Genomic DNA, 13,021 nt, shown 5'->3' with positions numbered 1-13,021 from the left:
CAATTCCCAGTACCAGTCTGGGGCCTGTGATGAGCCGAGCCACACAGCTGGAGGTGAGTGGTAGGCGAGCGAGTGAAACCGAAACCCCTCCCCCCAGCTCCGTGGAAAAACTGTCCTCCATGGAAATGGTCAAATGACGCCAAACAGGTTGGGGGCCGCTGCTCTACTGAAACAAGGGAGCCTTGTGGCACTGAAGCTGTGTGTGCGGACACCTCTTGTGCAAGATGCTGGGCTGCAAGGTGCAGTGAAAGGGTCCGGTCGATCCATACCTCAATTCAGAAGGACCCAAAGAGGAGACTCCTATCGCTCTGCTTTAAGGGAGTCCTCACTTAATGACCGATTGCTTAGTGAATGTTCAGTTACAATGGACCCCTCCCCACAAATGTACATATGAGATGGATTTGAAGATCTGGCATCCAGCCCCATTGGTCACATGACTGTATTTTAGGTGCTCAGCAACCCGTCCACATTTAAGGCTGTTCAGTCTTCCAAGATCACACAACCACAATTTATGATGGGTTTTGCCAGAAACTGGCATTTCTTTCTAGTTTCAGGCAAAAAAGTGCCCGTTGCAAACAATAGCTTTGCTTAACAACCATGTTGATCACTTAATGACTGCCACAAAAATGTCATAAAATCAGGTCAGTCACATGGTGACCTGCTTTATAACTGACTCGACCTATGACTGTAATTCCGGGCTCAATTAGGTTGCAAGTCAAGTCTACCTATAATTGAAAAGAAACGAGAATATCTAAATGCGTACCTATTTATAAAGCGTAAAGGGCAGGCCGTTTATAAAGATATACATAAGCACTGCAGCCTTCCTATTTTTACTGTCATTATTAAAAGACAACGCACTTTAAAATCTTCTCAGCATGCCTGGCCTGCAGCTAAAATATAACTCTTCTGAGAGAAGGGGTGAAAGGGATCCAGATGAAAGCAGATTTTGTTTTAAATTTTTTTTAAAGAGCTGAAGGGTTCATTTTTAATGAGCCGTTACTTTAAGTAATGCATAAAAAAATAGAAGAAATTGATAGTCCATTTAGCCTGCACTATATCTAATGCAAAAGTCTTTGGGATATGTTATTCTTAATGTTCACAACAAGATCTGTAAGTATATTATTCACTGGTTTTCCAACAAAAAGAATACTTCAACATTTCGTACAAAATCCCAGCCCCAACTTGTTCAACCAAGATGATAAAAATATCAAAACAAAAATAGTAAGGTAAAGGTTAAAGGTTCCCCCGCACATGCGTGCTAGTCGTTTCCAACTCTAGGGGCCGGTGCTCATCTCCGTTTCAAAGCCGAAGAGCCAGCGCTTGTCCGAGGACGTCTCCGTGGTCATGTGGCCGGCATGACTAGACGCCAAAAGCGCACGGAACGCTGTTACCTTCCCACCGGAGTGGTCCCTATTTTTCTACTTGCATTTTTACGTGCTTTCGAACTGCTAGGTTGGCAGAAGCTGGGACGAGTAACAGGCACTCTGTTACGCGGCACTCGGGATTCGACCCACCAAACTGCCGACCTTCTGATTGACAAGCTCAGCATCCTAACCCACTGAGCCACCGCGTCCCATTTATACACAACATACACAATACACAACAACAACAAAACAAATTCTAATCTGCTGCTATCACTAAGTGTGATGTTCTACGGGAGGGTCTGAAGTGGAGAAGCAACAGCAAACTGGGACACTCCAGGATTCTGCCCAGTCTCTCTGGCTGCACGCTCCTGCGGCTGTCTCAGTCTGGAAGGGGACAACTTGCCATGGCCAACTCACTGCGGGAAATTCAACAATTCTATTTAATTATTTTAAAAATATTTTAAAAAATATTTAATTTTGTGTCATTCCTATTTCATTCTGTCCCTCCTTCGGCATCCTTTCTTCAATGATGCAATTCCACCATTTCTTGACATTAGTGTAACCCTTGTCCCACGGGGGGCTGTCCCGGGGTCCGACGTCCTGAGGTGAGTTGGCTCTGGTGAGCTGTCCTAGATTTTCCTCACTCAACTCCACCTTTTGAGTGATGCTGGCCAGCAGTCTGTAAACAAGTTAATCCAAGGCTTTTCAACCTTTTCACCCATTGTACCATTTTTAGCTTATGGCAACATCCGAGTACCACCAGTCGCCTAGCAAGGTGTCAAAAACTTGACCCCCCCCAAAAAAAGGAAAACAGTGATGAAGTACAGGTAGTCCTCAACTTACAACAGTTCGCTTAGTGACTGTTCAAAGTTACAATGGCACTGAAAAAAGTGCCCCCCAAGCCACAGCCGAGCAAGACACCTGCCCACCCGGCGACGCTCTTCCTCCTGTCCGAGGTTTTCATTGTTGTGAGCATTTCTGTTGAGGATTTGTAGCAGGGGTGGGGTGGGAGGGTGTTTGGTTTTTATCCCCCCGTCTGCTGGGTGGTTGCAGCAGGTTTGGGTCACATGACCCTAGGACACTGTGACCATCATAAATATGAATCAGTTGCCAAGCATCTAAATGTAAATCACAAGACCCTGGAGATGCTGCAACATTCCAGCTGATCGGTGCTTCTTCTGGGCTCAGAAGCTCCAGGATGATCGCCGAGCTCCAGCTGGAGCCTGGTGCTGATCCTGGTGCTTCTGCTGAGCCCTGACAGCCCCAAAGAACTGCCGATCAGCTGGAAAGTGGCACTGATCCTGGCACTTCCACTGAGCCCTGACAGCCCTGCAGCTCCAGCCATCTCTCGCTCAGGCTTGTGCAGTGCTGCCACCAGTTCAGCTCATTCCCCTCCCCCGCTACCACTTTTCTAGGATGGTCGCGTACCACCTGCCAGGTGCCAATGTACCACGGGTGGTACCCGTACCACTGGTTGAAAAGCCCTGAGTTAATCCACTTTATTGAACATATACCTACATAGGACAACATAGCTTTCATTTCTTCATCGCTGCGAACAGTAATTCGATCGCCATCCTCATCTTCATCTGCATAAAATAAAAGTCTGCGTATTAAAATTTACTGGGTTTAAAAGAAGATCACATATTAGAGAGACGTGGAGGAACTTTTAAAATGTGAAAACTGAGGGCCGAAGGATAGCAACACACACTGGTTTTGTCTTAATTTCAAGTCAGGGTGACTAGCTGGGCAGATGAGAGAGAGAACAAAGCATGCAAATGGGTCTACCGGGGCTTCAGATCCTCTCCATGGACTCAATTCTGGGGCCAGAAATCATCTGATGATATAATGGGAAGGGGCTTCACAACTGGGTGCCAAAGCGTTGGTTATCACCTTTAAAGCCCTACACGGCCTGGGACTGATTACCTGTGGAACTGTCTTTGTCCCGTTGCATTGGCTTGTCCCGTGGGCCAGGCAGGGGAGGTATCAATTTTGACTGGCAGGTCCAAGAAGAGAACCTCCCCTGCCGCTGCCCCCTCCCCCCGGGGGAAGCCTGTCCTCCCAGGGGCCAGGCGGGCCCCTACTCTCCCGGTCCAGGTTCCTAGCCTGAAGATCTGGCTCTGCCACCTCACTTGGGGCCCACAGAGGAGCAGGCAGCCATGGGCACTCTGGAGCCCTTCCTTTGCTTAAAATAATTTTTAATTATTTTATGCTTTTTAACTGCCTACTGTAATATTTATATATAGCTCTTATAGTTTTACTTGCCCAGAATCACCCTACGAGAGAGACGGGCAGTTTCTAAATGTGACAAACAAACAAAGTAAGTTCAGGCCACAACTCCCCTTTGCCCTGGGCAAAGAGCCTCCTGCACTATCGAAACGTAGCTGATTTCCTGAGAGTCTATGTTGCTCTCTAACCTCTACCAACACAGAGGGTGGCACAGAGACACCAGCACCAGCGCCACCACGGCAAGGAGACCATCTCCTAGGGGCAGACTAAGTGACTTACTATCTCCATCCCCCCCCCCCGAGGAGCACCAGGCTTCTCACTTCATCAACAAATATAATTCTTGTATCTCCAGTAGAAGTCATTAGAATAGTAACTGCTACGAAAATTCTAAACACAATCTGACTCTAAATGAAAAAAGCTAATAAAAAACCAGAATAATCAAGATAATAGGAGGGATTTAAAACAAATACCTGGAAGGAGTATTTTGTAGTAAAAGGCCACAATTTGCAAAGCTCACAAATAAATGCCATTGAGAGAGCACCTCATTACAGAAGATTAGCTCTAAAAGCTACACAACTTTGGAAATTCTCAGGTGAACTGAAGTGTCTTCCCTGCTCTTACAGTGCGCACATTTGGGGACAAAGCAGGCGGGGGAAAAGACACCACGGCTCCCTAAGAGAGAGGAGCATCGTCTGTTGTCTGGGGGGGGGGAAGAGGCTCTTTCAGGCACTGTATTTCTCTGACAAAGTAGGGAGGCTGCTCACCCGTCCTGCCGGGAGGAACACCGGAGCCCCGATCAAGCGATTCTGCAGAAGACAAAGGTTGAAAGGGGGCTCGGCAGCTCCTCGCCTCGCCTAGAGCGCAAACAACACCATCTTCCAGTCCATTAGGGAAGCAAAAGTAGAACTAAACAAAGCCTAGATTTTGCTAGTGTCACCTCCTCCTCGCAAGGCACCAAATAGAAGGCAGCAGATGGCAACCAAATATTCCACAGCAATTTTTTGCAAAAGACGCCGTGTGCCGGGCAGGCGCAAAACGGTTTGGGATAAAAGGACCATAACGAGCCATATGTCGTTAGTTGTTTTATTTGTAGCAACATGGCGTACAACAAGGTCCGATGGCAACGGAGAATACAGCCCCAGGTAGAGGCAGCCACAGAAGACACACCGGAGATAGCAATAACTAAGCAAACGGGAGAGGAAGCCGCTGTGGATAGCAATTAACTGCCTCCAAGAAAGCCATCAAGTAGCTGAGAAGATACTTAAGCCGGGGAAATTTCAGGCTTTCATTAGGGAGAAGATAACCTAGAAACCAACAGCATCAATACACATTAACATATTTTTGATGCACTTAAGTGGCAGGAGAAACAATGTCACGCTGATGCGAAATGACAGGCTAATTCAAGACCCGGAAAGCGCAGCAGCCGGTGTTGAGAGAGAAGCCACGAGACCCACATTTCTTGAAGGCAGGTCCTGCCAAGGGCGTCCCCGGACTGCAATCGATGCTCTGACTGGTGTGGAGAGGTTTGAGCCCAGCCACCTTGAACTCTATAGCCCCCAATTCGGGGAGGGGTGCCAAAATGGTCCTATTATAGACAATGTTTTTGTATGATGATCTCATAAGACAGTCTATCTAAAATCAAAGGTGTATAAAACAGTGTTTTATATGGCGTAGTTTTATATGGCGCTGAGTGCTGGCCAAGCACCAAATGCATTGAGGGCTTTTTACATGCCATGAAGGTGCATCTGCTCCTTTGGTCGTTAGCTGCTTCTCTTGACCATGTCAGCAATGACACAGTAGAGCAGCTAGGAAGATGATGATGATGAAGAAGATTTTGTAAGAGCAGAGGGGAGGGGAGGGGAAGAGAGGAGAGGATTACGAAATAATAGAATGGAACAGGGATGGGGATGGGGAATGTATTGGACTGGACTGGACTAGACTAGACTAGACTAGAAGCTTGAAGAGACTTGGAGGTCTTCTAGTCCAGCCCCCGGCTCAAGTAGGAGAACCTATACCTTTTCAGACAAGTGACTGTCTAGTCTCTTCTTAAAAATCTCCAGTGTTGGAGCACCCACCATTTCTGGAGGCCAGCTGTTCCACTGGTTCATTGCCCTCACTGTCAGGAAGTTTCTCCTTAATTCCAGGTTGCTTATCTCTTTGATCAGTTTCCATCCATTGTTTCCTGTTCTGCCCTTTGGTGCTTTGGAGAATAACGTGACCCCCCCTCTTCCTTGTGGAGATACTGGAAGATTGCCATCATGTCTCCCCTATTTCTTTTCTTTAGACTAGCCAAACCCAATTCCTGCAATGCTCCTTCATATGTTTTAGTCTCCAGGCCTTTGATATTCTTAGTTGTTCTTCTCTGAATTTTCTCCAAAGTTTCAACATCTTTTTTGTAGTATGGCGACCAAAATTGGTTGAAGTATTCCAGGGGTGGTCTTAAATAGAACAGAATTCTTTATTGGTCAAGTGAATTTGTCTCTGGTGCATGAGCTCTCAGTGTACATACAAAGTGATAGGTCACAGATCATAAATCATAATTAAAATCGTTGATCACAAGATACAAACAACAAGGGATAACTCATAAGATACCAACAGAAGAAGATAGTAGAAAACATGAGAAGACAAGAAAGATGAGAAGGATAATAGCGATACAGCCTACATTCATAGGCCAGTTCCCGCATAATAAAAATGGAGAGGTCTGTTCTTAACACTCCCAGTTGCTGAGCTGCAGACATCTTCAAGGGCCTGAAGACCAGGAAAGCCCAGGGATAAACAATCCGAGCCTTGAGCTGCCCTCCAACCTTCTGCCATGGAGACAGCGATGGCTTCCCCATCTCCTGAGAAGGTATCGCGTCCATCACCAATTTAGTGTCGTATACACAAAAGCCTGATTCCCGCAAAGACCATCTAACCGATTTCTGCTTTTAATCCTACAAATCTGAAAATTAAAATCTCAGCACACAAAGCCTCCAGGTACTTTATATTTTACGTTTAATTTGAGCAATATAATTGCAGTGCGTCCAAAGAGCACAGTAAGGTCAGGATGGTAATTAAAGCTCTATGGTAGAAATATGTGCTCTCAAGATGTGATTAAATAATAAAATATTACTTAGCTAAGGTTTATCATTAAATTTGCATCTGTGTATAAATATTTAACTGTAAGATATCTGAACATAAACAAGATGTAGTTGTCACTGTTTTAAATAAATGATGCAAATATAAGCTGCCCCCCACCCGCCCATCTCTCTGGCAAACAATACTCACATTCAAAAGCTGTTGTCGTTGCATCAGGAAGAACCTGACTGATTACGTCCTGTAACATTAAAAATGAAGGCCGTTAGTTATACTCGTAATGGAAGACTTTTTACAGAATAATTAATATTCAGCTTTTCCTAGCATGTTAACTCCGGCTGCTGAAAGCAGAAGTGAAGCCACACATATTTCATACTTGGAAGAGATCCTTGTGTAGGATTGAAAAATGCCTCTCTTTACCACCCAGAGTTGTTACTCGGCTGATGTAGAGCAGCAGCTCTCAGTGGGGTGTTTGCAAACTCAGTTTATTTGCCTATCGTGCAGTTTCCACCTGACGTAGGCGACTGCTGGCTGTGAAAACTCCAGTCTTTTTCATAAACTCTCGTCTCTAAAGCAGGCCTGGGGAACTATGGCCCTATTATGATTTGTGGACTTCAACTCCCAGAATTCCTGAGCCAGCCATACCGGCTCAGGAATTCTGGGAGTTGAAATCCACCAATCAGGGCCACAGCTCTAAAGTAAGAGGGAAAGAAGGAAAACTCTACGGTCTTTTCTATTCACTGAGCTCTGCCTCTCCAACAGCACTTTCTACTCCAGTGTTCCTCAACCGGGTGGACCTCGGAATCCTGGGAGCTGAGGTCCATACATCTTAAAGTTGCTGAGGCTGAGTGCTCTACTACTCCAATGTCCCTTGCTCTTCTGCATTTAGTCAAGTTTGCAGATGCCAAATGCCTTCCAGAAATGGGGCACCCTTTGAAAAACCATCCGAACAATGGTTGCTTTCTCAGTGAGATGGGCAGCATACAGATTTCTTACATACATACATGCATGCATGCATGCATACATGCATGCTTGCACACATGCATAATCTAACAACACTCCAATACAATATTAAAGGTCCAGTATTTTTTTATTTTAATTCCATTTATATCCCGCCCTTCTCCGAAGACTCAGGGCGGCTTACAAGCTTAGCAGTAGCCTTCATTCTATGTATATGCCTGCTTATTAGGGCTTTCACACACACCCCAAGCGGCATTATTACAAAGTCAGCTTAATTGCCCCCAACAATCTGTCCTTGACTTATAACCATTCAGAGACTGTTCAAAGATACAAGGGCATTGAAAAAATCCCCATGGTTACAATGATCAAAATGTGGGTGTATGTATTTATGATGGTTGCAGCACCCTGATTGCCATCTGTGACCTTCCCAAGTAGCTTCCAACAAGCAAAGTCAATGGGGGAAGCTGGATTCGCTAAACAACCATGCGATTCCCTTAACAACTGCAATGATCCACTTAACAACCATGACCCAAAAAGATTATATAGTCGGATGTGACTCACTTAACAACCCATTTGCTCAGCAATGGAAATTCTAGTTCCAACTGTGGTTTAAGTTGAGGACTTCCTGTATTGTCAATCTGAAGTTAATTTCAACAAGGAAATAAGCTGGAAATGGTTTTAATGAATAACCCAATATGGCTGTAAGGACCCACTTCAAAACCTCATCCCAAGAAAGCAGAATTCTTGAAGCAGATTCATCCCATTAGAAGTTGACAGCAGGCATCGAAGGCAGGATCTGAGGGTTTCCCACGTGAACCAATAGGTTAAAGGAGCAGCTAGCAAACCCCACCCCAACAGTCCACCTGGTCAGTTCGAACGGGCCAATCCCCAAGTGTTAAGTCATCTGTGGGAACGGGACTGATAAGGCTCGGTTCCCAAGGCTGTGAAAACGTTGTTGGGTCTTCACTCCTCTCCTTCCATCCTAAGAGATAAGGCGGATGGGCCGGAGGCACATTCCTCTCTCACCCCAGGTTGGCATCAAGGGGAAAATAGTTCAAAGAGCAAGCAGATAGAGGAAGCGACATTGAAGCAGCTAAGTGAAAGGCCAATACCCATACCATCCCCCCAAAGGCCCCCCCCTGGAGTTTGGCAGAACCCATAGAGGAAAAGGAAAGGAAGCGCCCCCCCCCCCAAAGAAATGGGTTCTGACAACGGCGTTATTCCTCTGACAATATGAACCTGAAATGGCCACGGAGGGAAGCACCTTCAGCTCGCCACGTATGCTCATTTTATCATGTTAAGCCAGTAATAGGTGAAAATGTGTAGATATGTGTAATAGAAGTAACAATTTCAGAACACATATATGTATGCATATTCTTCCCTTTCTTTCATTCAGTGTTACCCTAATTGTAGAAAAAAATGAGAACAGGCAACGAAAGAGAAAAGAATATAACTAATTCTGGTTCACCTCGATTCTGTTCATTACCCCTCTCCACAGCTGTCCAGCTTTGCAAATTATCAGTTCTGTACACTACTCAGGAACCTACTTTGGCTCTTGAATTTCACTTTTTCAGAATCTTGTTCATTTCCCTGCAACAACTTTCTTCTTTCCTTTCTTTCACTAGTCTTTCTTTCATATATTTGTTTTGACCTTTACTTCTTCTCTTGGTATATCAAACCCCTTCAGTTTGGACTGCCCACTTTTACACGTAATCCACATTAATTCAAGGCCTATTTGTTCTTCACAGTCACTACTTGTTTTACAGGCCTGATGTAGCCCATCATCCCCAGCCCTTTCCGACTCCTTTTTATGGTTCTCCTGACACCCAATTCTCACTTCCACAAGCGCACCCTCAGACACAGCCCTTTTGACAAACACTTGTTTCTTGCAGCCCTTTTGACAAATAGTTGTTCCATTATGTTCTTAGCAGCACTTGACTGTCTTAAAATTTCTCCCGACTATTTCCTTCTCTTTAGTAATCCTTCCGTCCAGATACAAAACTTCACCTACCTGCTCTCAGCTTTCAACATTGGCAGTATCTATGACCTGCAAGTAATCATTTCATTTTCCTTCTCAAACACAGCTGCCTCGGTTTCTCAGGCGCCCTCTTCCTACACTGTAAAGCCTACAATCTCACATGCAGGGTCTTGGCCAGCAAGGCATTCTCAGACTCACTTTCACACCCACAGCCAACATGGCTAACACCACCGCAACGATCCCTGATGCATTTAGCCATAAATATGTTAAGTAACCAAGGGGGGAAATCACACGTCGTTGTCTTGCTGCCTACTAAACAACTGTCTAATCATTCTAGCTACAGGTGGTCCTCAACTTACAACAGTTCATTTAGTGACCATTCAAAGTTATAACAGCACTGAAAAAAGTCACCTATGACCATTTTTCACACTTTCGACTGTTGTTGCAGCATCTTTGAGTCATGTGATCAAAATTCAGATGTTTGGCAATGTACTCGTATTTATGACGGTCACAGCGTCCCGGGGTCACGTGATCCGCTTTTGCAACTTTCTGACAAGCAAAGTCAATGGGGAAGCCAGATTCACTTAACAACCATGTTACCGTACTAACTTAACAACTGCAGTGGTTCACTTAACAACTGTGCCAGGAAAGGTTGTAAAATAGGGCACTTAACAAATGTCTCATTTAGCAACAGAAATTTTGGTCTCAATGTTGGTCATTAAATCGAGGACTACCTGTATACATGTTTTCTCATTCCATCTTATCGTATTCAATAATCAACTGTCCATTCTACATCAATACAAAACAGTCCATAATTCAATCTTATTTCTATTACAAAATGCATTGCCACATCAACAAATGTATCATACGCTTTCTTATATTCATTTATTTATCAGAGATGGCTGAAAATCTGGTTTCAACAAGTATGTACACTATAAAAGAGGAAGGCCTGGAAATTATCTTAGAACAACTCCAAAACATTTGACTATACATTTTTGCTCCATTGCAAAGAATTTAACTGTTGACAAACAACACATACCCAGGGGGAGGGCCTTCTCTGTGGGTGTGCCGGCCCTTTGGAACCAGCGGCCTGTAGAGCTTCATTCCGCCGGGACCTGAAGACCTGGCTCTTTGAGCTTTCTGGCCTGGACTGAGAGTATTAACTGGGGTTTCAATTGTATTTTAATTGGGGTTTTTATTTCAAGGTTAATGTAATCATTTTAATTGTTTTTAATTTTTTGTAATCTGCTATATTGTTTTTAAAAACCTTGTGAACCGCCCTGAGTCCTACGGGAGAAGGGCGGTATATAAGTCTAATAATAAATAAATAAATAACCCATCAGGTGTTTCATTTCTCCTACTGAATGAGTACTTTTTTAACCAGCCCCCCCCTGAAACAATCCTGTCTTTGATGATTCCAAGTGTTAAGGACAGAGCCAAGCAAGCATGTGAAAGCAGTGTTTCTCAACCTCAAGAACTTTAAGGTGGGTGGACTTCAACTCCCAGAATTCCGCAGCCAACCATGCTGGCTGAGGAATTCTAGAATTTCACTGCTTTAAAGAATCAGTAGAGAATAATCTAATTCTATAGCTTTGTTGAAAAATTTATTATTATTGAATGTAAACCTCTTTTTATTTTAAAGTGGAGGATGAAGGTATAGCCGAACCATATTAAGGAACAGCTAATCCCTATTATACGCTTCTAATTTTATTACTAAACAAATGGAGTTAAAGAACCCAAAGTAACTTACAGTTAAAGAGAAAAGGCAACACAGACTAAGCCAAGATATGTGTATTTATTGATTTAGTGTACAGCATACATAAACTTCTATGTATAAATGGAATAAAGGAACCAATGCCCCCAGAACTACTTTGTTTTCAACGGGGGGGGGGGGAGCCCAGGAATCAGTTCTAAAGAAGCAGCACAGTCAGCCACCAAAAATGGTGCCATCAAGTCTCAGTCTGTCTCCTCTTCCTAAGGTGGGACCCCATTAATAGTTTTGAACTGATCAGGCTGATTCCAGTGGGAGAAGGTGGTCCCACAGATAACAAGATCTCTTCTCCCAGTCTCTTCATGTGAAAGAAAAGAACAGAACCACTGCAACACAAGTCACAAACCCCAACACATGCTGGTGCTCCTGAAGATGCCAAGGCTAATGTACCAAAGGCCAGTGAAAGGTTTCAAAGGAACCATCCAGGTCCCAACGTAAGTCTCTTGTAGTTTTATACTTCACTGGTTTGCCATAAAACCAAATCACAACACAAATTACAGGACAATCATAAGACCATATATAACAAAATTAAAAACAGTAACAGCAGAAATAAAAGGAAATAACTTAAGTAACACCAGCTGCCTGCAATTAGTGCAGGTTCGAGTCCCACCAGGCTCAAGGTTGACTCAGCCTTCCATCCTTCCGAGGTAGGTAAAATGAGGACCCAGATTGTTGGGGGCAATAAGCTGACTTTGTAATAATGCTGCTTGGGGGTATGTGTGTGAAAGCCCTAATAAGCAGGCATATACATAGAATGAAGGCTATTGTTAAGCTTGTAAGCCGCCCTGAGTCTTCGGAGAAGGGCGGGATATAAATGGAATTAAAATAAAATAAAATAAATAAAATAAATACAAATCATATTTCTGGATCATTCATACAATTTACTCCAAATCAGATCTACATATGCAATTCCCAAATATACTGTTTTATTCAGAGACATGCATGTAACATTTGGGTTCGGATGCCACATAAAATATGTTGTTCTAATATATAAATCCCAAATGGGCCACTTGTTTGACATGTGATTCAAGATACTGACCAACAAAAATCGTTTACTAGGGGCAACACTCACTCTTGTAAGTGTGTACCCACACACACATAATAGTGTACATGGGTGCATGGAGCAATTTACTCCTCGGATATGTTCATGTCCTGATTTACTAGCTGAAGCTGATCACTAATGCAGAAGAGCTAATATGATGACCGCCATGTTTTGGACATCCCTGCCCATAAACCCAATCTGCCTGACCAGTGGTCAATGATTTTAAACGAATCCTTCCAAGACCTCTGCAGGGCTCTGACATCTATTACTGAGAACCCATGCTTGGGAGTGACGTGCACAGCCAATTTTGTGCATGTGTCAAGGCTGCCTTGAAAAAGGGGCAAAAGAGAAAGGAACATAAATGGGATAAAAACCTGAAACCCGATTAAAGCAGGTTGAAGTTCAACCCCTGAAAGAGCCAAATCTTCTGCTCACTCCTCCTGAACCCCGAATGCAGCCCCGGATGCATTAGAAGTCCTGGAGATGTGGCTTAATGCTAATGTCCCTGAGGGAGTCTGCCCATCCCACCAGACTGCATAGGGCAGACGTTCTCCAGGTCGCCTCCCTGGAATTTGGACATCAGTGAGACCTCAGAAGGGGCCCTT

General features: G+C 44.2%; 1 protein-coding gene across 14 annotated transcripts in view; it reads right to left on the bottom strand.

The window, feature by feature from the left end:
* The window catches only part of MAP2K5 (mitogen-activated protein kinase kinase 5), a 166,816-nt gene that overhangs the window by 152,540 nt on the left and 1,255 nt on the right, over positions 1-13,021 (bottom strand). For all 14 annotated transcript variants that reach the window (XR_014493556.1, XR_014493557.1, XR_014493558.1 and 11 more), the window contains exons 2-3: positions 6,858-6,906; positions 2,883-2,950 (exon numbers count right to left, since the gene is read on the bottom strand). Coding sequence is in view for 8 of the 14 variants with exons in the window: in XM_083371584.1 (XP_083227710.1) it covers positions 2,883-2,950; positions 6,858-6,906 (117 nt within the window). In the remaining 6 variants the exon portion in view is untranslated. The remainder of the gene's footprint in view (positions 1-2,882; positions 2,951-6,857; positions 6,907-13,021) is intronic.

Source organism: Vipera ursinii, assembly GCF_947247035.1.
Source record: "Vipera ursinii genome assembly, chromosome: 11".
In the NCBI taxonomy this organism is placed as follows: domain Eukaryota; kingdom Metazoa; phylum Chordata; class Lepidosauria; order Squamata; family Viperidae; genus Vipera; species Vipera ursinii.
The sequence above is the reverse complement of the archived record's forward strand: the minus strand, read 5'-3'. Positions and strand labels throughout refer to the sequence as shown.